The following is a 24,925-nucleotide window of genomic DNA, read 5'->3' as shown; positions in this document are numbered from 1 at the left end:
TGAGATTTTTGGTTCCAACCGCCCTGTCTGTGAGACGCAGAGTAGGTGAACGGATGATCTCCGCATGTGTGGTTCCCACCGTGAAGCACGGAGGAGGAGGTGTGATGGTGTGGGGGTGCTTTGCTGGTGACACTGTCTGTGATTTATTTAGAATTCAAGGCCCACTTAACCAGCATGGCTACCACAGCATTCTGCAGCGATATGCCATCCTATCTGGTTTGCGCTTAGTGGGACTATAATTTGTTTTTTAACAGGACAATGACCCAATACACTTCCAGGGTGTGTAAGGGCTATTTGACCAAGAAGGAGAGTGATTGAGAGCTGCATCAGATGACCTGGCCTCCACAACCACCCGACCTCAACCCAATTGAGATGGTTTGGGATGAGTAGGACCGCAGAGTGAAGGAAAAGCAGCCAACAAGTGCTCAGCATATGTGGGAACTCCTTCAAGACTGTTGGAAAAGCATTCCAAGTGAATCTGGTTGAGAGAATCCCAAGAGTGTGCAAAGCTGTCATCAAGGCAAAGGGTGGCTATTTGAAGAATCTCAAATACAAAATATATTTTGATTTGTTTAACACTTTTTTGGTTACTACATGATCCTTGTGTTATTTCCTAGTTTGATATCTTCACTATTATTCTACAATGTAGAAAATAGTAAAAATAAAGAAAAACCCTTGAATGAGTAGGTGTGTCCAAACTTTTGACTGGTACTGTATCTTTCAAAGTCAGTCATTTTCTATACCATCTGATTCTTCCAACACTTAGCAGGGTCATTTACTGTCACATTGACACCTGAATCTGACCAGCTGTCCCTTTTTCTCCCTCTGTTACAAAGCCAGAGCCACCAAAGTTGAACTGTCTGTAGTTCCATATGTTCCCAAAGAGATGGACCTCTCCTCAACATCAAGCACCTCAGATCACCACTGACTGAACCTGTGAGCCCAATAGTACTGGCACTGTCCATCTCCAGACCCACCTCTCTCGGTCTCTTCTGGTTCGCATGTAGGACAGGGACATCCATTTCCTCCCGTATATTCATCACAACAGGTTGACAGTGCTGCTAGGCCTGTAGACGGCTGTATTCAGACAGGGCTGAGGACTTCTTTACCCCGTCCCAGATGCGAGCTGCGTAGTGAAACCTGTCACAACCACAACATAATCAAACATATTTCCGAGTACAGTTTTGCCTCATTTCCAACTAATCACAAAATGTATACAGTGAGTGACAGACACGACAACACTTGTGTCCCTCTGTGCTTCCCTTACCAGTTCTTCTCTGTGAGGATGGTGTGTGACAGCTGACAGCGGGACATGGCCAGGATTTGGCTGCGGAGCTTGGAGACCTGAGAGGAGAAGGTGGGGTGTCCTCTGTACCCCGGGAGGAGAGAGAAGAGAGGGGCGGCCCCAGACCCTAGAACAAAACACCAAGACACAGACATGGGTAATCAGTATCACAAAGGACAGTGAGGAGAATATTCACAAAGATAGACAGACGTGTGTGAAAACGAAGACATGGTATTTGCTCTGACCTGCTTTGGTTAGCGCGTCCTCCCCCTCATTCTCCATGAGGGGCAGCAGGAACATGTTGACCTCTGTTTCCAGGTAGTCCCGGCCCAGTCCAGGGAAAATATTACAGTCCAGCATGGACAAAGTGCCTACATATAGAAACCAAAAGATGATCAGTCAATACATGCTAATTAAACCCATGTCTGCACACTTTATGGGGATCTTTAATGACATACAGTGGGGGAAAAAAGTATTTAGTCAGCCACCAATTGTGCAAGTTCTCCCACTTAAAAAGATGAGAGAGGCCTGTAATTTTCATCATAGGTACACGTCAACTATGACAGACAAATTGAGAAAAAAAAATCCAGAAAATCACATTGTAGGATTTTTAATGAATTTATTTGCAAATTATGGTGGAAAATAAGTATTTGGTCACCTACAAACAAGCAAGATTTCTGGCTCTCACAGACCTGTAACTTCTTCTTTAAGAGGCTCCTCTGTCCTCCACTCGTTACCTGTATTAATGGCACCTGTTTGAACTTGTTATCAGTATAAAAGACACCTGTCCACAACCTCAAACAGTCACACTCCAAACTCCACTATGGCCAAGACCAAAGAGCTGTCAAAGGACACCAGAAACAAAATTGTAGACCTGCACCAGGCTGGGAAGACTGAATCTGCAATAGGTAAGCAGCTTGGTTTGAAGAAATCAACTGTGGGAGCAATTATTAGGAAATGGAAGACATACAAGACCACTGATAATCTCCCTCGATCTGGGGCTCCACGCAAGATCTCACCCCGTGGGGTCAAAATGATCACAAGAACGGTGAGCAAAAATCCCAGAACCACACGGGGGGACCTAGTGAATGACCTGCAGAGAGCTGGGACCAAAGTAACAAAGCCTACCATCAGTAACACACTACGCCGCCAGGGACTCAAATCCTGCAGTGCAAGACGTGTCCCCCTGCTTAAGCCAGTACATGTCCAGGCCCGTCTGAAGTTTGCTAGAGTGCATTTGGATGATCCAGAAGAGGATTGGGAGAATGTCATATGGTCAGATGAAACCAAAATAGAACTTTTTGGTAAAAACTCAACTCGTCGTGTTTGGAGGACAAAGAATGCTGAGTTGCATCCAAAGAACACCATACCTACTGTGAAGCATGGGGGTGGAAACATCATGCTTTGGGGCTGTTTTTCTGCAAAGGGACCAGGACGACTGATCCGTGTAAAGGAAAGTATGAATGGGGCCATGTATCGTGAGATTTTGAGTGAAAACCTCCTTCCATCAGCAAGGGCATTGAAGATGAAACGTGGCTGGGTCTTTCAGCATGACAATGATCCCAAACACACCGCCCGAGCAACGAAGGAGTGGCTTCGTAAGAAGCATTTCAAGGTCCTGGAGTGGCCTAGCCAGTCTCCAGATCTCAACCCCATAGAACATCTTTGGAGGGAGTTGAAAGTCCGTGTTGCCCAGCGACAGCCCCAAAACATCACTGCTCTAGAGGAGATCTGCATGGATGAATGGACCAAAATACCAGCAACAGTGTGTGAAAACCTTGTGAAGACTTACAGAAAACGTTTGACCTGTGTCATTGCCAACAAAGGGTATATAACAAAGTATTGAGAAACTTTTGTTATTGACCAAATACTTATTTTCCACCATCATTTGCAAATAAATTCATAAAAAATCCTACAATGTGATTTTCTGGATTTTTTTATCTCATTTTGTCTGTCATAGTTGACGTGTACCTATGATGAAAATTACAGGCCTCTCTCATCTTTTTAAGTGGGAGAACTTGCACAATTGGTGGCTGACTAAATACTTTTTTCCCCCACTGTATGTCACTGCTTTGCACTTCTCACCCTTCAAAAAGATGCACGTGCTGGAATCATAATATAGAAACAACACAATAGTATAGTGCTTAAATATGTGAATGTTGTGATAAGCCTGTTGGTACATTCTCTCCAGTCTAACCTTTGTATTTCAGATGGGAGTGGGCCATCAGCTTGTCCACTGCCATGTGCATTTTCTTCAGGTTTCTGGGACAGAACTCATCTCGACTAGATTTGTTCTGCAGGAACACTAGACAACAGAACAATACATTAGTGAGCGTTCAGTACACTGAGCCAGAACTAGAGTGTGTGTGTGTCCGTCTCTGCATCTGTCACCTATGTGAGGGTAGTACTCTGATCCCTCTTCGTTGCCAGAGGAGCCAGTGCTGTCGTGGCTGGCTGAGGGGGTGGACGGCTTCAGCATCTCTGCTGTCTGGAGGAACCTGGCCAGAGACAATATCATCATCACCAGAGACACTTCATACAACCTGGTCAGAATATTCACACAGCACAACAACCACTACAATGACAACGTGAATATGATATCAGAACATTCACACTGTTGTGACAGTGGAATGGATGCGAGGGTCTAAAACATTTCCCAAAAAATATTTGACGGGTGGGGTGATTACCTGTAGAGGTTGATATCAGTGAACCAGTCTTGAATCACAATGACCACGTGGCACACTGTGAACAGGAAGGCAGTGATCTGAAGAGACTGATTCAAAAAGAGCAGAGGAGAAAGAGTGAGTTATAACACCTTGAGAGAACAGTAGAACTTACTAACCGACTTCAACATACAGTATGGAAACACGTTATGCAAACACAGACAGATGTTTCAAGACTGAATCAGATTAGACAGGAAGTAGCTCTCCTTTAGAGCCTCTTGTTGCCAAGTGCCCTCTGCTGGCCCCTCACTGACCTGCATCTCCACATAGGTGTGAGGGAGGTTGTACTCTGGAGGCAGCTTGCGGTCGTTGTTGATGAGGTGATCCAAAATGGAGGGGCTGAGAATGGGCTGGAGGAACACACAGAGCAGAGGAACATATTGGTATAGAAAATAACATTGGAGCAAGAAGAATGGTATATGGATAAATACAACATTTGAGATACAGCGAATGACCTTAACCGCTGATGCTTTAATCTGACCTGTGTGTCCAAGAAGATGACTCTTTCCTGAGTGATGTAGAAGTCAATACCAGTGCTTTGGTTCCCCCCTCTCTCTTTGATCTCCTGAGTCTGGGCCCTGAACACATAGCCCCTACAAAAACACACACACAGGCATGTCAGACAAACAGATACAATACAACCATCTGTTACCATTTACTTTCTAATTTAATTTCATTCGTTTAGAATATAAAGTACAATTTACAACACAATATTCCCTGTCTTTGCAGATGGAAAGAGCTCCATTTAAGGAGGTGCCAACAGAACAATACCTTTGGTCTTCTTCAGGTGTGTTGGCAGACAGGAGAGACATGATGGTGGATTTCCCTGTTCCCTGCAGGCCAATGACTCCCACTACCAACATGTCTGTCTGGTCCCTTAGGTACTGTAACACAGGACAACACAACTGTTACACAACATGTCTGTCTGGTCCAGTGTTTCCTTTGGAAACATGTGTAGCAGTGGGGAAAAGGATCGCAGTGGAGGGGGTTACGAGGGGGGTCCGGGTTGCCCCGGATAATTTTTATGTAGAAGGACTGAGAAGCTCAGTTCTTGTGATTTTTTAAAAGGTTATTATTCTCCAAAATGAATGATAATTATGCTGACACCATCTAAATGATAATTTCCACCTTCAGAAATGAGCCCAATAACATATTGGTAAAATTGTTAAAAAATATTGGACCATGCATATAGCCTATGCATGGTCCATATTATCAGGTATGCTATTAGCAATAAGCATGATTACCTGTAGCCCAACCAATAGAAGTGGCTAGAAATAAATTGGCTGAAGCATTGGGTCGCAATCTGCATTTACCCTATTGAGCGAATCATTAGCTAGATCCCAAATGGGATCTTTTAAGTAGTTAGCATCATATTGATGAATTTTTTGTCCCAAAAAACTTGCATAAACACAGTGAATATAATGTAGGCCTACCCGTTAGGGTAACTTGGGGTAAAATGGCACTCGGGTAACATGTCCCGCCTGTATTTCTCACAGAAACCACTTCATGTCACAATACACCCCCCCCCCCCCCCCCCCAACACCTGGTTGCCACTATTCTTGGTCAACTAAAAATTACATCTGTCGCTTCACCATTTTTTAAGTCACTCCCCAAAAAATATTTTTGCGGTAAGGTGGCATTTTACCCCAAGCTACCCTACAATTGACCTGTGTTATATTCAGCCCCACTTTCCCCTATGCACTCACAGCAAATTGCTGAGCAGTAAGGTGCTTAACCATTTAGCTGCTAAAACCTCTGGGTTTAAAATGGTGAAGTTCGCGCATATTTAGGAGTTGTAAAATAAATAAAGTTGTAATGGGATGCTTAACAAAGTCCATTAAAATAGCTGTCCCTGTTATTTCGTTATGAATTGTTGTGCTTGTCAGAATGCATGTTTCCCTCCCTATGGCACTTGCAACTTGAATGTGCCTTGAGAGTTATATTTATCTTGCATAGAACGTACAACAACAAATCGACTAGGTAAATAGATAAACTGTTATACTATGGGGTTGTCTGGGTTTTCTATTCATTACTCATTTATTTTCCAGAGGAAAAGTAAATGTGGACTGTTCTAGCATCTTCAAAGTGCCACAGCTAAATGACTGCAGCGGAAACACTGGTCTGGTCCCTTAGGTACTGTAACACAGGACAAAACAACTGTTACACAACATGGAACATGTGTAGCCTGGCTACGGATCTGTTACACATATGTATGGCTTGACAACGATAATCAGAAGAGCTTTACCTCCATGGCGCTGTCACACCAGTTCATCTGATCGTCCACCAGCTTGATGCTGTGCTTCATCTTCTCAGGGGGGACGAGCTTGGTCTGGCCAATCACAGCTGTAAGTAACGTGCATGTGTTAGAGATTATATTCACTGCTGCAGTAAATAAACACTTATGATGGCTAGGGTAATGCTGATGATCAGTAGACATGTCCTGCATCCATGGTGGTCTGAGGCCTTTATTTCATTGTCTCTATTATGTCTCTGGTCACTGATGACACTAGTAAAGAAAGCAGTGGTCTTTGACGAGTATTGACTCACGGTCCACAGCACCGCTGGAAGCAGCTGCTCCCATGCCTCTGTTTTGTATCTGGTAGACAGGTTGGGTAGGGCGCTGGCCCTCCCTCTCTAGCTTTGAGGCCCCAGAGCCAGAGGCCAGAGGAGCCACCTCAGGGGGGGTCCCTGGTTTCACCCCGTCCTCCCTGGTCTTGATGAGCATGATGGGCTTCTCCAGGGCCTGGCCTCCGCTGATGGGTACACTCTGGGAAGGCTTGGACTGAAACAAAACAAGAGCCAAAGCATTATACTTGTGTTGTGTTTACTGCCAAGACCCATGCATCTGAATTCAGTAAAAACATTTAGTCAGCTTAAAGACTAAAACCTAAAGTAAGAGCATCTCTCCTTACACGTTCTCCAGGGGGTTTGGCCAGTATGATGGGGGTCTTCTGAACGAGTGGTCCTGGAGGCTCCTCACTGCCATCCTTCAAAGATCAGATGAGAACTACAATAAACTAAGGAAACCCATATAGATAATTTTCCCGCATAGGAAAGCGTTGCACTTTTGTCCTTACCCTGCGTTCTCTGGGGACATATTCCCGATCTCGACTGGGACCAGAGAGGTTTTGCCCCAGGGGACCCACATCCCTGTCTCGGCGTCGCCTTCTCCTCCTTCCCTGTCCGTACATGCCGGGTTGACTGTGGCCGGATTCTGACATGTTGCAATGAGGTCAACTGTCAAAATAAAACGAGAACAGATAACTACAACATCAGTTCAAATGTAATGCATACTGCTCTACTGATATGCAGTGGCTAGCTACAGTAACATTAACATTTATGGGTGGAATGGTTCTGAGCTGCTTTTTTCACACTTCCTGGTTCTTAAAAGCAGATGTAGCTGCAGATGGGAAGATGCACTTATGAATTGAAGAAGAAGTGGGGGTAGGCAATTAGATGAGACTTTAAGATACGGCGAGGAAGCACATATTGTTTATTTGCAGCTTCCACTTCAACCCTGGAGACTATCTTCCTTCGTCAGACCGCAAGTGTCTGAAGCCGGATGCTGTTCCTAGACGTTCTCAATGGAACGACTACCATCCCCCAACAACGCGGGAATCTGGATATGAAAGGGGAAATGCTCGTTTTGGAGTTGATGTTCGAGAAACCGAGAACCAGCAGCCGGACACTTAACTGCTCTGGTGTTACTGGTAACCACGACTATGCGAAACATCCTCCTCTCGGTAAGTGATGAATGTCTATTCCTGTATTATTATTATTAGTATTAGCTAGATCAACTCGCTGTCCAGGTAAAGTGGACAGGAACATTTTAAATAGAAGACATACCTACTACACGAACAGCCATGAACAAACCATGTAAATTGCCATAGCTGTAGCCGGGAAATTACAATGATTGAATGAACGCTAGTCTTTCCAGGCCAACGACGCATATATTTAAAACACTTTACCTCGTCTTTACAATACAGTTATTTCGTTGACACTTACATTATGCGTTTAATTTGGTTTTCAAAAAGGATTAGCTACTTGCTTTCAAGATAGAATCCACAAAACGGAAACAAAAACAGATGGTAACGCTGAAGTACATCTCTCAAATTATTTCGTTGGGAAACGAAGCCAGCTGACTAGGCTACATTCGTTCCGGGCTAGTTTTCTGCACGACAGGGTTGTATTCATTACGCCGATTCTGTTGCAAAACGGAAAACGAGAGTTTCTATTGGACAAATTCAAGTAGATAGGTGCTAGGTCCCTCCCCGTTTCGTTTGCTCTGTTTTCTTCCGTTTGGTTCTTAAAAGGTAAACGGTTTCCGTTGCAAGACGTAAAGAATACAGCCCATAATAGGCGATATGCACAGGCGAGCATTACGTATTTCCGGTTAAATCTCAGGATGGATGTAAACTTCCGGTTATCGTAGAATGCTGTGCAATCGTATGCTAGCATTGAATGCTTGTCGTCAAAAACATCCGAAACGGTTAATTTTCGTCGTTGTTGTTTATCTTAATGTTTATGTTAATGTTTTTACTTATAACACGATGACGTGTAAACGTACGAAAGTGTCCTTTCAAAAACGGGATGACAGCTCTTCCAGCCATCACTGCTGTGTGCCGCAATGTACAGTGTCTGCCAGATGTAATTCTTCTGTTAGTTTTTTTACTTTTCCCAAAGACAGTGAATTACATAAACGGTGGGTGATTAACATTCGACGAGTCAACTTTCTTACAACAAACACACGAGTCTGCAGCCGACACTTTCTAAGTGAAGATGTGATAGAGCCTCCGACTCCAGCTGGGCGCAGACGTCTGAAGAAGGGAGCTGTTCCAGTGCTGTTTCAATGGAACAATTTCAGTCTTCCAGCCCCACGTCCCGGAGTTTGGGAAAGGACCGAGCGTCCCAACACAGAAGGCAGGTAGTGGGTTGAGGGGTGATGGGTCTGGTAGCTCACCGCTGTAGCCCTTGTAAAGTGTAGATCTGGAATAACAATATCAGGAAAAGAGGGTTCACTAGGAAATACACCAGAATCTAACAGCGATTAATAACATTTATTTCGCAACACATTGTAGTCTGCCTATTTAATTGGACTCTGCATACCTAATTCTGCTTGCCGGAGTAGCATCTGGTTTGGGCTTCACTACAACCATGGCATCCACAAGTCCTGACTTCACTCCCTATTTATTTATGAGATGGTATTAGGAGAGATGCTAGTATGCATGTGACACAACTGTCTGGTATTGAAATGATACAAACCATTGTTCATGGTTTATGCCACTTCTGCTCTGTTTCAGTGCACGAAAGTACAGGAGGGGCGACAGACATGCCACATTCAGAGTAATGGGCAGTCTTATATAGTAATGCAACCAAATAATTGCATATCCCACACCCAGCCACGCAGGAACAGTAGCTTTTAACAAGCACAACTGGCTGTGAATCACGCAATGTCATCTGAAATACACAGAAGCATAATTTAATGGGTTTTGAAAGACGAGGGTCTACAGCAACAGGAGTAGGAGCAAAACTTGTTCTTTCTACTTTTTACTGGTGTAAGCAACTTATCTACTGTCTCGTGTCACTTTTGTGCTTTCTGCATCACTTTCCTACTGTCTTGCACCACTTGGCTATACTGTCTCCCACCACTTACCTATTGTCTTGTGCCATTTACCTACCTTCAAACAGTATTGGCAGAGCAGTAGGTGAGTGGTGCAACATTGTAGCCTAGTACCAATAACAACAGTAGAGTGAAGGTTTAGCTCCTAATTCCTCTTGAAAAGTAGAAACATCAAGTACAAAAGCAAGGAAGTTGGGCCATATGTTTATAAAGAAAGAAGTAAAGATGACAGGACAGTTTTGAGTAGAACATCAGCAGTTTGAAGAATAGCTGAGTGGAATATGTTACTGTCATTGCAGTCATCAAGTCAGGAAAAAGTAGTAATCTCATTATTGTTTACATTTCAACCAAACTCCAATTTGTTTACAACAGACCCAACAACAAAGCATGGCAATTCCCACTCAGCTACCCTGGTCTGTATTAGGCTACCACTGTTCAGCTATCGTGAAAACCACTAAAGTTCTAAAGTGTTCTCTTAGCAATGGCAATCAAAGCTGTGGTAACATTAAACGAGTAAAACATGTGTTGAACGGAACCTTGAACAAGTTCAACAGAACTTTGAACGTGTCACTTAATCTAGTCCTACTCTCAGCTGGTGTGGCTTTAGTTATCTTCATTGAGCAGTAGCAGTGGGCTCTCACAGAGATCTCATTTGTAGCCCTTTTTTTACCTGATACTTTCATAAAAGTACAGACACATGAAGTGAGAGGTATATACACATGATTAAACTTTATTTAAAGCATGATTAACCTGAAGCAGGACGGAGTCATGACTTAAAACACCAAAGCAAGGCTTCAAGCTCAGGCTAGCTAGTGTTAACATATTACCTTCAAAGTTGCAAAGAAAATAAGAAATGTAAAATGTGAAGCCTTTATCCTGTTTGCTACGTGGTGTTGTACTGGATGTCCGGACGACCCTCCGTATATCATTAACAGATACTTTAGGCAACTCCAGCAAACACCTTGTAAACTTAATCTCTGCCATCATAACGGTCTAATGTTTTTTTCTGGTAACCGGAAATGCCCAAGCATCCTTACGCCAATGCGGAAGTGATGCGTGCATAGAGCCTATTCCATGTTTTGTACACTGACTGGAGATCCAACATTTTTAAATGCAGTGTAAAATATGGTTAGTAAAATGTTGCACCGTTCATGTAGTTCAGGCATACATTTAGCTAATCATACTCATTCCATATATATATATTTTTTTTTCATAAACAGGCCTGGCATGCAGGAGCAACAGGGTGTCACAGACTCACATGTTGATGACAGTAATTTCAGATGGATTTTTAAATGTCCTCATAGTGAACCTAGAATAAATCATGTGAACAGGCTTCAATGCACAGACTTCAAAGCAATACATGCATGTGTAATGAGCCATTGCCCTGAAAACTTTTTATTTTGTTGTAGAGGGTGAATATACAATATAGGCCTACACCCTGGTAAAAAATAATAATATTGTAGCCTATCAAAACTTTACTCATTGGTAACCAGGTTTCCATCCAACCTTTTTTATGCGAGTTAAGTACATGTCGGATAGTTTTTTCTATAAACTTTCCAAATGTCGACAAAACAAAAATATGCTAGACAAGGTGGGATCTTTTTGTGTCAGTAAAATTAATTATGCAAGAAATACCTGTGGAAACGCTTTTATGCGCAAATATTGATATAATTACCATCATATCGATGTAAATTTGGAGTCACGCGATGACATGTTGTGTAGTACTACCACTCGTCAGGAAAGCATGCAGTTTATTAGGCTACAGATTAAATACATTATGATGGACTTCAGAGTGGTGAAAGTGCATGGTGATGAGCTCGATGCTCCTTTACAATAAATATCGAGGGTCCGATTCTGGTGACATGATCATCGATGTTTGGTTGCCATTTGACATACAAATAATCTCTCTCTTTAATCCATAATAATATCTTAATGTAGGCTATACATGCGCTCTAGCCACTGCGCGCTGTTGGGTAGAGCGCACGTGCCAACACCGGGAGTGGGCACACTCGCTATATAACGCAAAATGTTTTGTGAGAAAACCATCCGTAGAGTTGAAAATTAAATGGAAACCCATTTAACTTGTATTTTTTATTCGGTACATGGGAATTTAACCGCAAAGGGTATTTTTATGTGCACTACGTCATCACACATATCATTTTATCTGCAACAAATCAATTTGATTGAAACATCTCTGGTTGGGAAAAGCGCATATTGTTTTTATGCGGATTTTGGAATATTCGCATGAAAATCTCTCAACAATTGGATGGAAACCTAGCTAGTGATGCAAAACTGAAGAAATAATAATCAAATAGAACCAAGTGTATTTTCGTAGGCCTAAAGGGTATGATACCATGATCTAGCGCAGCAAGAGTTCATGACTATGCTATTGCCATTAGATTGTGCCATTAGGCTGTGGAGAAGATAAAAGTGCCCTACACATAACCTAAAAATAGTAATTTAGCTACCTAACAACAATATAGTCTTATTGTTACTAATTTAAATTCCCCACTTAGCTAATAAAATAGGCCTAATAATATAATTAAGCCCATAATTGAAATTGCATCAGAACTTTGCATCAAATTTAAATCATAATTTATAGTAGGCCCTTATGGACAGAGCTTACGTTATGGTAAATAAAGGTACAGTTTGTAGTTTCTACAGCAGTCTTTCAATTTGCAATAGAAGTATGTGTAGCCTAATTATGAATTTGTTTATTTATTTATTTTTTTGCAAATGAGTGGAAATCGTTTAAGTATAATATGAATACTGGTAGTTGTAGTATAGCGTTTACAAAGATGGCCAATGATGCATGCTGGGAGCTGTAGGCTTCACACTGACTCCACCCATTCCTGTTAATACAGGAAATAGAGAATAAATGATGGAAGCCAAAGCAGGGAATATTAACGTTTTAAAAAGGACTTAAAAGGTAATGTTTTTCGAAATGTTGCTATAGTTATGTACTATTCGTAGTAGGTGGTAGCTAGGGAATTTAAGTTAAAAAAAATAACGAATCAATGGCAATTTTGCACGCGCACCAGACCAACGACATTGTCGAATGGGGAAACGCGCTCTCTCTCTATCGATGACAACAACGTCATTACATTGGAGATAAATGGTTACGTGATCCTCACATTTGAGAGTTAACTTGTACGTTAGCGAGCGATCAAACTACACACCTGTGTAGTCTGAAGTACATCATTGGAATAATTTGTCTCATATCTAGTTAGGGTTGTATTCATGAAGCTATTCTGTTGCAAAACGTTTCGTAAACGGAAGCAAACGAAACGGGGTGGGACCTACTTGAATTTGTCAAATTTTCAAGTGTTTGTCTAATGATTACGCCCTAGGTTGTCTGAATAAAAACATCTTGATGATGATAACTTTTGAAGTGGCTATCTGTGTAGCCTAGCTAACGGTAGTATTAGCAGAGAGGAATAGGCGACAGTACCAGGTAGTTAGTAACGTTTGTAGTTAGCTGGACAATATCATGGAAGTTAACAACCTGCTTAGCCAATATTAGCAACGTTTTGCAGAAACTGACATTGTAACTAATCTTTTGTCTTTGGGAGTTTAACTATCACAGTCTACACAGTAATGCCAAAGATACTGGTAACTAGCCCTTCTATCTGTGGTAATACTGTAGCAAGTTATTCTGACTTTCTCCATGTCACTATATCATCTCTGTGTGTATGTGTCTGTCAGTAAGTGTCTGTTTGTGTGTGTGTGTGGATTTCTCTTTGCTTACTTTGTGTCCCTCAAAATGTAGGGATCCAGTATACAGTTGCTATGGAGATGGCTGCTGAAGACATAGTGATTCAGGAGACCTTGGGGGCAGAGGTGGAGCTACTGGAGGATGTGAACAAAGCCCACAAGCAGAGCCCACCGGTGAGTTGTTTAAACAGAGTTGATACAGGCCAGAGACTACAGTTATCAATAATATCCTATCAGTGTTCACAGTGTCATCCATCCCAAATCATGTACAGCGGGAGAGTACATATCATGTTGATAGCTGTCAATTTAGATAATAATTTGTTTGAGGAATTTTTCATTATTTACATTTTTAACCCAAATTCCCTTTCAATCGATTCAGTCTGGCATGGAAATGGAATTGGCTGTGTATCCCTCTTGAATGTATCCCTATCTATACTTCTCTCTTACCTCTCTCAATGCCCTCTCCATCAGCTGCCTTGTTATTTTTTCTCTCTTCTCCTCTGCAGGACAGAGAACCCTCTGAAAATCTCAACTTTATTTCTACACCTGTACACTTGGTACTTTTGATATGATTTCCTTTATGTAGGCTATTAAAGGAGAAGTTCACTCTTTTGAACCAAATCTCTATTTTAGATGTAAATGGCATGTTATAGAAGTACCCAGACACTTTTTCTGCGATTTCACTTGTTTTTGAGAAGCGTACCCCACCAGTGATATACTTCTTCATGCTCGTTCAGCAGTTGCAGGGGCATTATAAAACAGGAACAAAGGCTTCAATAACACCCAAGTACATATTTTTTGAAACAGCAACTCTCTCAGTATAGTGATGCAGGTCTTTAGATATTGTACACATTCAATTGTGTGATTCCGAACTTTATCCGCAACGCTATATTCCGTTTTGTGTGACTTGAGCGATACTTCTCCGTGTAGCCCATTCTATTTTTCCGTGTGTGTATGTGCAGGCTACACGGAGAAGTGGCACAGATGCATAGGGGAAACTGCTTGAGTCGCACAAAATGGAATATAAAGGTGTGATTAAAGTTCGGAATGACAGAATGTCATGTGTATTGCTGGTGAGGTAAGTTTCTCAAAAACAAGTGTCTGGATACTTCTATAAAATGCCATTTACATCCAAAATACATTACTTATCCTTTAATGAATTGATTAAGAAAAACTACTTGGGCTGTTATGCTTTGAGTATGCTGAAGCTTAGGCTGTATCTTTCTGTAGACTGTTTCCAAGGCTCTATTTATTTACCTTCACCAGTGCCTGCCTCATATGTAAGCAATTGGCAAACCAAAATATATTTGTGGTCAGTCAATAGTCATCACTTTGTAAACTATTGATTTATTTACTCACTTTGTCTTTAATATGTAATTTTGCTGTGAATTGCAGGAGATCCCCAGGGTTTCTGTGCCATGCCCATTCTCCATGCCAGAGGACTCGAGTGACGATGACTGTGACCTGTCAGGGGACAGCGTCTCTGCTTACGGTATACATTCCATGGAGCTGGGGGGAAAGTGCTGGGAATGTGGCGTGCAATTCAAGTCTGGTCAGGAGTTGATCGAACACTTTGAGAGCCACAGGTCCAAGGTCTCAACGTCCTGCAACATATGTCGGGTGACTTTCAGTCGCACAATATCACTGGCCATGCACCTAGTCAACGCACACCCAAACTCAGTCCTCCATTGCAGCAGCTGCCAGCTGCATTTCAGCAACTTGTGGGACCTCAACAAGCACATAGGAATACACTTGTTCACTGAGTTGTTAAATACACCCCTTGAGAACATCTCAAATAATGGCTTGAATAGCAGTGAAGAGACTTTAAATGCACAGTGTACTGTACCTTCAGCAGTGGCCCTTAAACATGAGGACAACTCAAATGATTGCTTGAATGGAAGTGAAGAGACTTTAAATGCACAGTGTACTGTACCTTCAGCAGTGGCCCTAGACCATACATACAGCATGGAAAGCAATGGGAGAGTGACAAAGACAAGACATAGGCTGGAGGAATCAGAGGAGGAGGAAGATGTCAAACCAGACCCCTCCATTCTGACCCCCTCACTGAGGATCCGTGTCAAATTGGAGAGAGGGGTTGAGGTTGATGGCGCCCCCCTCCAGTGGGATGAGGGGATGAGCGATGGAGAGGGGTCTGAACATAGCGAAGACACTGAGAGCGCAGGAGGAACAGACAACGACAGGTTAACAGAGAGCAGCGGGGAAACGGATATCGATGAGGAGGACATCAGGCTGAGTGAAGAGGAGGAGGAAATGAAGAGCAAACAGGGGGAGGATAGGAAGAATGACATCCAGAGCGAAAAAGAGGACGAGGATGCTGAGATGCTGATTGACCAAGATGGTGAGCCCTCCTCGTCTGAGCGGGAATCAGAATTTGACCCAGAAGAGTTATCAGATTCTGACTCGGGGTCCAGCAGCAGCGGGGAATCCAGTGGGTCTTCTTACACGCCTGTACGCACAAGGAACGTCAAGACTCGGCCATCTCGGACAAAGCGGCCCCGGACCAAGCTGCCCCAGACCAAGTTGTCCCAGGTCAGGCCTTATTATTGCATCTATTGCGCCAAAGGACCGTATCATAATATGGACTTTCATGTGAAGAGCTGCAATATGAAGAAGGACTTTCAATGCTCTTTGTGCCAAGCCGTCTTCCCTACCGAGATGGCCATGTTGGACCATGAGGTTCGGACTCACTCCGAAGCTATATCGGGCCAAATGTACGCCTGTGAGTTCTGCCGTCAGGTCTTCCCCGATCTGGCCTTCTACCAAAACCACAACTGTCCCAAAAAAGACACACCCCCCCCATATGTCCCTGATCCCTCTACGTGTATCCATTGTGGAACAGGGCCATTCACTAATATGGACGTTCATTTGAGAGGCTGCAGTTGGAAAGGCCTTACATGCACTGAGTGCAGAGTACTCTTCCATAATAGGAAGGCCCTGCAGAACCATAACGTTTCGGTTCACGGACAACTTTCCACTATGTGTGCCGTTTGTGGCAGAGGGCCTTTCACTAATATGGACTTCCATTTGAGGAGCTGCTCTAGGGATTGGTCCTTCCAATGCTCTGAGTGCAAAGTACAATTTCCTTCAGAGAAATCCCTGGTGGACCATAATTTTCACTATCACAGTGCCACATCAAAGACCTCTGACAAAGGTGTATGTGTTTATTGCGGCAGTGGACCATTCACTAGTCTGGACATCCACATGATGACCTGCTCTAAGCAGAAGGGCTTAAAATGCACTGTGTGCAAAGTTTTTTTTCCTACTGAATCGGTCCTGGCGGATCATATGGTTTGCTATCACAGCACCCCATACCATGTCCACAGCACCCCATACCAAGTCCAGAGCATCCCATACCAAGACTCAGAGACCCCTGAAGGTACCTGTATCCATTGTGGCAGAGGTCCATTCAGTAGTCTGGACATCCACTTGAGGACCTGCTCTGGGAAGAAGGGCTTCAAATGCTTTGTTTGCAATGTTTTCTTCCCTACAGAGACAGCCCTGGCCGACCATAAGGTTCTTGTTCACAGTATCCCATCAGAGACCCCTGAACAAGGTACCTGTGACCATTGTGGCATTGGGCCATTCACTAATCTGGACAACCACATGAAGACCTGCTCTAAGAGGAAGTGCATCCAATGTTCTGTGTGCAAGTTTTTCTTTCCTAGTGATGTCCTGGCCAACCATATGATTTCCTATCACAGTACCAAATCCCGAGTTCAGAGCCCAGTCACAGAGACACATGACAAAGGTGCCTGTGTCCATTGCGGCAGAGGGCCCTTCACTAGTCTGGAACATCACATGAAGTACTGCAATAAGCAGAAGGGCATCCAATGCGTAATGTGTAAAGCTTACTTTCTTACTGAGGGCAGTCTGGTGGACCATATTGTTTTGGCTCACGCTGACAAGCTGGTGACCCAAGCTGGTGGGTCCTCCGCCACAACATTCTCCTTCGTACCCATGGCTATCTCTACCACCTCAGGCCAGCAGAGCCCCAGTAGCCCCACCCTGATGTGTTACAGTAGTGGTGTCAAGGAGCTGAAACGACTGGCCCCAGTCCCTGTGGCTGATCAGGGCCCTAGTGCAGTTGGCCAGCTAACACCTGTTGGACAGTCTACTGTGTCTCTGCCTAGAGTAATGCTGTCTACCACCACCTCTTCCCCATCCTATTCCCAGCCAGCTGTTCCTGTGATGGCCACCTTGCTCTTTGACAACACTGGTGGTGGTCCAGGGAAAATGGCCAGGCTGGTCCCAGTGGCCCCACAAACCAACCCTCCCAAACCGCAGGTCACGGCCCCCACACAGACTAACACAGCAAAGCCCCTTGGGCAGTTCTGTAACCTTCTGCAACAGGCTGTCCAACAGCCGACACCCAGGCCCACTGCCCTAGCCATGGACCCTATCAGATCCCTCACCCCCATCACCCCATCCCCTAGACCTGTCTCAGCCTCTGCCCCGGGGCAAATCACCATGATCCGGCTCTCACCTGTCCCTACCCCCCTTCTAGCTCAGTCTTCCCCCCTTACACTTACCCTTACCCCAGCCCCTCTAAGTATCATGTGTATGTTTGTGAATAGAAGTAAGGAGCTGGCCCTGGAGAAACGCATGAAGATGAGCTGGCGCTCCAAGGGCACCTACACCTGCCGCCAGTGCGGCGCCATCTCGCAGCAACCCTCGCTCAATGTGAAGCACCGCTACCTCCATCGGGGCTCCCGGCGGTACCGCTGCCACTGTGGTAGGTCGTTCCTGCGGCGGCTGCACCTCCTGCGCCACTACCACCAGCACGCCCAGGCCACCCGCTACATATGCACTGCCTGCGGGGAGACCTTCGACGGGGCAAAGTGCCTCGCACAGCACATGGTTGGTGCTTCTAACGCGACTAGATGTCCAGGTGACAGCTTAACTTTGAAGCCGAGGAAAGAGTGCCGGATGCCCTTCTCCTGTCACTGTGGGCAGGTGTTTTGTAGGCCCGCTGCTTTTCTCTGGCACAAACTGAAAAACACCCAAAGGACTTAACACTGAAATGGGCCCACAGAAGGGCCCAGTCTAGGCCCTATTCAAAGCACTGTTTTTTTCCATGGCTCACACAGGCAGCAAGCCTATCCTTTACTATGCTTAGTGGTAGAGGAGGACAATGCAGTTTATGTACTTGTTGTTTGAATTTTTTCACTGTGAATGAAAGATGATTCCTTATAAAATAATCTATGTAAATTATGTATGTATTGGTTTATAATGCGTTTTCACTTCCACTAAAACATTGTTTTCACCAAAAGAGCAGAAATACAATCATATTAAAATATATTTGACTTGAGTAGTCTTTATAAGAGGTCATAGGGTATTTGTACATTAGGAAGTCTAAAGCATTATCATTAATTTGGTTCCATGAGATGGCAATATTATTATCGTTAATATTATAAGTAGGTAATGATTTAGCTGGTAGAACAATACTCATTCAAAAACTTCCACTCACCAATGGCTATTAATTGTAAGGAAGACAAGAAAATGTATTTACAATGCATGGTTTTATCATGTGCAAAAGAAAAGCTGTAAACGTTTTCAGTTATCATTGTTGCATAATCTATCCTTTGTAAGCTGATTTCACAATATTACCTGTACATGTGATCCTCGTTAAAAAAAAACATTTAAATTTTTTTAATTACATATCTTAACTCCACTTAATGGACGCAGAACTCCAGTTTAAATACAACCATGGGAATAGTTGTCCTCACAAGGTCCTTAATTTGGTAATGCCCCAGATTACCAGCTTTACCATTGGGGCTGGAGAACATGTGTAGAATTTGTGGATTCACAAAGTGAATGACATAAATTATGCATATAAGACAATGCAGTGCCACTGACACATATTTCCCCATTCACATTTGAGTGCAAAATGTATTGAGAGCTGTGTTCTAAAAATGCACCCTTCTTTGAAGACTGGCCACTTACCTGTGTACTAAATATAATTTGGCTGTTACTAGTCCAAAAAACAATCCATGTCACAAAAGTTTTGTTTGGTTAAAGATTTCAAAAGTATTTAGACTGTGATGATGTATTATTACCCATAGGCTTCCACAGAGACCAAGAATAAGACATCGCATGACATATATTAATGTCTGTGACTGGTGTTTGTAATTGTCATGCATGTACATATCCACTGGGGGGAGCTGCCACATCAGAATTAGAATAACAGTGAGCAATGTCACCCTTTACTTTATGCAGGTTGACGTTTATTGTCGTGAGTCTTGCCCTGGAGGCAGAACTGTCAAAATTGGCTATATTGTAAAAAATTAATGAAAACAAAATTAGGTTAGCCATTATGTTTTGCAGTGTGGTTAGGGTTCAGTTTCAAATCAGATTGAATGACTTTGTGGCTGTGTCCAGCTAGTGACCACTCTGCAGAGCTGCCTCCAGTACATGAGTCATCCCAGTAAATGCCAGCCTGCGTACTTTATTAGGCTATGCCACTTGATTGTTATAAGAACAGTTTAACTATGTAAACTGACTGCTTCCCCATACAATAATCCTTAAAACAACAATATATGTCGGGCCTTAACAGTCTAGATTAGTTCTTTATGCGAAAGAGTCTGTTAAATTCAGAATCTACTTTGGTAACTCCCCAGTACCCTAGGGAGTGTTTGAGTGGGCAGCCCTTGAGACATGGCAACTGACTAGCAGTTTAGCCCTCTAACTAAGGCCATGTGAAGAAATTGTGTTTTATTCCCTAATCTAACCAAACGGAGAGGATTAGAACAGTAAGAGAACAGAGATGTGTATTTTATAAGTGACCAGCAGCTCTCTAATAACGAGGCAGTTGTCCCATACACTGGGATGTTGCCGCTTTATACTTCCTGTTAGGAAAAACGTGTGGAATAACCGTTTTGCTTTTACTTGTGGAAAAAGGTATGATTGAAAGACACTTTGAGGGAGGCTGTCAATACTGAGTGGCATACAAATAAGTTCCCCTCACATTTAAAAACGCTGTTTAAACCTCTCTGAGATGACGCAAGCTACAGAACCAGAGGCTATGTTACTGTAGTTCTTAATTCAGATTCTTAACGCAATACTTTGTACATTAAATACATCTGATACAAATACACCAGTCATCTATATCAGACCCCGCTTTAGTCAAATGAACTATTTTTCATTTTTTGTCTATACAAGTACGAGTCGTTGCGTTGGGTCTATTCAGCCGCCGGGTCAGAAGACGATGCCAGCCTTGGTCCTGGCAGTAGTTCAAGTGGTGCAGCAGGCCAAATGTTAAATGCAGCTTTGGGGGGAATAGGATTCCCATCCCGGTCTGATGGAAATTACATACAAGGCTGGTAGCATCCATCTTTAGTCTTTGGGAAAGGCCTGCAGGGAGTGTGGTTCACCCAACCACCACACAGCCACGAGTCACCTGCAGAGAAGAAGAGAGCATAGTTAGAATCTACAGTGTAGGTTATACTCATGCATGTTCATATCAAGTTTGGTTGTGATAGTTAAAGGTGCTACACAGAAGTTTTTTGAATTTTTGCATTGTAATTTCAGAACATTTCCATAAAATATCTGGCGCTAATAGTGGAATGATAGTGTTTCACACTATTACTTACCCGCCAGTGTTGTGATTGGCTGTGTTACAGTCGCCTGTTGATTTCTCCCACCGCAGCGGCATTTGTTGTCAAACTGGGAAAGCTGTTCTGACTTTGTGGCTGTGTTATCTAGTGGATATTTCCGTTTATGTGAGAAAACAAGCACTGAAGAGTGTAGGGAATCGTTGTACCATCTAAACACTGAGAAATATATTTTCAGTAACAGAAAATATCATTTTTACGGCTGTTTGAAGCTGGTGGACCAAATCCAAAAGTAACAGCTGTAAAAACAAAATGTTTTGTTATTGAAAATATATTTCACAGCGATTTTGTTGGTACAATGATTCCTTACACAATTAAGTGCTCGTTTTCTCTTATAAACGGAAATTGAGCTAACAGTGTAGAATTTTAGCAAGCAGGAAATGACAGAGCGATTTCCACTAGATAACACAGCCACAAAGTCAGAAACGCTTTCCCAGTTTGACCACAGATGTGACTCCTTCAGAAGAAATCAATTGGCGTCTATCACAGCCAATCACAACACTGGTGGGTAAGTAATAGTGGGAAACACTATCATTCCACTATTAACGCCAGATTCTGAATATTATGGACATTTTCTGAAATTACATACAAAAATATATAACAAAAAAAAAAATACTATGTGTAGCACCTTTTAAGGTCTTCAGTAAAAACTGCTTAGGTAGTGGTTGTGAAATGGTCTAATCTCAGGGTTGTGTTTGGGTTGTGGTTGTCTTACCTATACCTGATATACAGTATGGGTTGTGGTTGTGTTAGTTGTACCTGATATATGAGTTTTGTATGTATTAAGGATCCAAACAAGATTAAGGCGATTACATCACAAAAAATAAAACAGTACATCATACAACATATTATTACACCACTACTCTACCACTACATACAGTATCTACAATACAAAACGTATAATACCACAATACAACAATATTACAATGTATGTGTGTGTAGAGTGTGTGTGTTAGCGTGTGTTTGCGTATGCGTGTGCGTCTCTTCACAGTCCACGTTGTTCCATAAGGTGTAGTTTTATCTGGGTTTTTTTTTCAATCTGATTTTTACTGCTTACTTGAGTTGCTTGATGTGGAATAGAGTTCCATGTAGTCATGGCTCTGTGTAGTACTGTGCGTTTCCCGGTGTCTATTATGGACTTGGGGACTGTGAAGAGACCCCTGGTGGCATGTCTTGTGGGTTATGCATGGGTGTCTGAGCTCTATGCTAGTTGTTTGAACAGATAGCTCGGTGCTTTCAACATGTCAATACCTCTCACAAAGACAAGTAGTACTAGTTGTGCAGTCAATCTCTCCTCTACTTTGAGCCAGGAGAGATTGACATGCATGTTATTGATGTTAGCTCTCCGTGTACATTTAAGGGCCAGCCTTGCTGCTCTGTTCTGGGGCAACTGTAATATGCCTATGTCCCTCTTTGTGGCACTTGACCATATGACTGGGCAGTAGCACGGCTGTAACAAAACTAGGGCCTGTAGGACTTGTTTTGTTGATAATGATATCAAGAAAGTAGAGCAGAGCTTTATTACGCACAGACCTCTCCCCATCTTATCAAATCAAATCAAATTTTATTGGTCACATGCGCCGAATACAACAGGTGCAGACATCACAGTGGAATGCTTACTTACAGCCCTTAACCAACAGTGCATTTATTTTTAACAAAAAAAGTAAAAATAAAACAACAACAAAAGAAGTGTTGAGAAAAAAAAGAGCAGAAGTAAAATAAAATAACAGTAGGGAGGCTATATATACAGGGGGGTACCGTTGCAGAGTCAATGTGCGGGGGCACCGGCTAGTTGAGGTAGTTGAGGTAATATGTACATGTGGGTAGAGTTAAAGTGACTATGCATAAATAATTAACAGAGTAGCAGCAGCGTAAAAAGGATGGGGTGGGGGGGCAGTGCAAATAGTCCGGGTAGCCATGATTAGCTGTTCAGGAGTCTTATGGCTTGGGGGTAGAAGCTGTTGAGAAGTCTTTTGGACCTAGACTTGGCACTCCGGTACCGCTTGCCGTGCAGTAGCAGAGAGAACAGTCTATGACTAGGGTGGCTGGAGTCTTTGACAATTTTGAGGGCCTTCCTCTGACACCGCCTGGTATAGAGGTCCTGGATGGCAGGAAGCTTGGCCCCAGTGATGTACTGGGCCGTACGCACTACCCTCTGTAGTGCCTTGCGGTCGGAGGCCAAGCAGTTGCCATACCAGGCGGTGATGCAACCAGTCAGGATGCTCTCGATGGTGCAGCTGTAGAATTTGTTGAGGATCTGAGGACCCATGACAAATCTTTTCAGTCTCCTGAGGGGGAATAGGCTTTGTCGTGCCCTCTTCACGACTGTCTTGGTGTGTTTGGACCATGATAGTTCGTTGGTGATGTGGACACCAAGGAACTTGAAGCTCTTTTTATTATTTATCTTAGCTATCGTTGCATCAATACGTTTTGACCATGACAGTTTACAATCCAGGGTTACACCAAGCAGTTTAGTCTCCTCAACTTGCTCAATTTCCTCATTATTCATTACAAGATTAAGTTGAGGTTTAGGGTTTAGTGAATGGTGAATGGTGCCAAACAATGGTTTTAGTTTTTGAAATATTTAGGACTAGCTTATTACTTGCCACATGTTCTAAAACTGACGGCATCTCTTTGTTAAGTGTTGCAGTGATTTCACTTGCTGTGGTAGCTGACATGTATGATGTTGAGTCATCAGCATACATAGACACACAGGCGTTACTCAGTGCTAGTGGCAGGTCATTAGTAAAGATTGAAAAAAGTAAGGGGCCTAGACAGCTGCCCTGGAGAATGCCTGACTCTACCTGGATTATGTTGGAGAGGCTTCCATTAAAGAACACCCTCTGTGTTCTGTTAGACCGGTAATATTAAATCCACAATATAGCAGAGGATGTAAAGCCATAACACATACATTTTTTCAGCAGCAGATTATAATGGATAATCTCAAAAGCTGCACTGAAGTCGAACAAAACAACTCCCACAGTCTTCTTATATCAGCCAAGTGCTGTGCATGTTGAGTGCCCTTCCCTATCAGCGTGATTAAAGTCAGTTGTTAATTTGTTTACTGTGAAATAGCATTGTATCTGGTCAAACACCATTTTTTCCAAAAGTTTACTAAGGGTTGGTAGCAGGCTGATTGGTTGGCTGTTTGAACCAGTATAGGGTGCTTTGCTATTCTTGGGTAACAGAATGACTTTTGCTTCGCTCCAGGCCTGAGGGCACACACTTTCCTGTAGGCTTAGATTGAAGAGATGGCAAATAGGAGTGGCAATATAGTCCGCCATCATCCTCAGTAATTTTCCATCCAAGTTGTCAGTCCCAGGTGGTTTGTCATTGTTGATAGACAAGTTCTCTTCCACACTCACTTTACAGAATTCAAAATTACTATGTGTGTCCTTCATAATTTAGTCAGTTATGCATCGATATGTAGGTTCAGAGTTTGTTGTTGGCATGTCATGCCTACATTTGCTAATCTTGCCAATGAAAAAATCATTAAAGTAGTAGGCAATATCAGTGGGTTTTGTGATGAACGAGTCTTCTGATTCAATGAAGGATGAAGCTGAGTTCGACTTGTTGCCCAAAATCTAATTTAAGGTGCTCCAAAGCTTTTTACTATCATCTTTTATATAATTTATCTTTGTTTCATTGTACAGTTTCTTCTTCTTTTTGTTTAGTTTAGTCACATGATTCCTCAATTTACAGTAAGTTTGCCAATCGGCAGTGCAGCCAGACTTATTTGCCATTCCTTTTGCCTCATCCCTCTCAACCGGTGATTTAACCGTTTTTACAGTCATTTTCCTAATGGGTGCATGCTTATTAGTAACTGGAATAAGCAATTTCATAAATCCATCAAGTGCAGCGTCTGGTTGATCCTCATTACACACCACAGACCAGCAAATATTATTTACATCTTCACATAGGAATCACTACAAAACCTCTTGTATGATCTCTT

The 24,925-nt window shown here is 42.9% G+C and overlaps 3 protein-coding genes across 4 annotated transcripts in view; 1 reads left to right on the top strand and 2 right to left on the bottom strand.

The window, feature by feature from the left end:
• Positions 1 to 632: 632 nt before the first annotated feature.
• LOC311140742 (nonsense-mediated mRNA decay factor SMG9) lies at positions 633 to 8,114 on the bottom strand. Its single transcript, XM_084175950.1, has 14 exons — positions 8,014 to 8,114; positions 7,086 to 7,245; positions 6,921 to 6,995; positions 6,556 to 6,790; positions 6,254 to 6,351; positions 4,780 to 4,892; positions 4,490 to 4,601; positions 4,263 to 4,358; positions 3,973 to 4,058; positions 3,677 to 3,783; positions 3,483 to 3,590; positions 1,531 to 1,656; positions 1,268 to 1,412; positions 633 to 1,140 (listed from the first exon to the last, which is right to left on the bottom strand). Exons 2-14 carry the CDS (start codon positions 7,227 to 7,229, stop codon positions 1,062 to 1,064), a joined length of 1,524 nt encoding a protein of 507 aa, XP_084032076.1. The 5' UTR covers positions 7,230 to 7,245; positions 8,014 to 8,114; the 3' UTR covers positions 633 to 1,061.
• Positions 8,115 to 12,489: 4,375 nt separating this feature from the next.
• Positions 12,490 to 18,625, top strand: LOC311139769 (uncharacterized protein). 2 transcript variants are annotated; one of them, XM_084174714.1, is made up of 4 exons: positions 12,490 to 12,557; positions 13,398 to 13,516; positions 13,849 to 13,899; positions 14,738 to 18,625. In XM_084174714.1, exons 2-4 carry the CDS (start codon positions 13,418 to 13,420, stop codon positions 18,374 to 18,376), a joined length of 3,789 nt encoding a protein of 1,262 aa, XP_084030840.1. In that variant the 5' UTR covers positions 12,490 to 12,557; positions 13,398 to 13,417; the 3' UTR covers positions 18,377 to 18,625. The 2 variants fall into 2 exon arrangements, with proteins under 2 accessions (XP_084030840.1, XP_084030841.1); XM_084174715.1 differs by lacking the exon at positions 13,849 to 13,899.
• Positions 18,626 to 18,871: 246 nt separating this feature from the next.
• Positions 18,872 to 24,925, bottom strand: part of LOC311140638 (intermediate conductance calcium-activated potassium channel protein 4-like) — a 53,101-nt gene continuing 47,047 nt past the window's right edge. The window contains exon 9 of the mRNA XM_084175782.1: positions 18,872 to 20,759. Coding sequence (XP_084031908.1) covers positions 20,756 to 20,759 — 4 coding nt within the window. The 3' untranslated portion in view covers positions 18,872 to 20,755. The remainder of the gene's footprint in view (positions 20,760 to 24,925) is intronic.

This window comes from Coregonus lavaretus (genome assembly GCF_964263955.1).
Source record: "Coregonus lavaretus genome assembly, chromosome: 13".
NCBI lineage: Eukaryota > Metazoa > Chordata > Actinopteri > Salmoniformes > Salmonidae > Coregonus > Coregonus lavaretus.
Note: the sequence above shows the minus strand (reverse complement) of the source record. Positions and strands in the feature narration are given on the sequence as shown.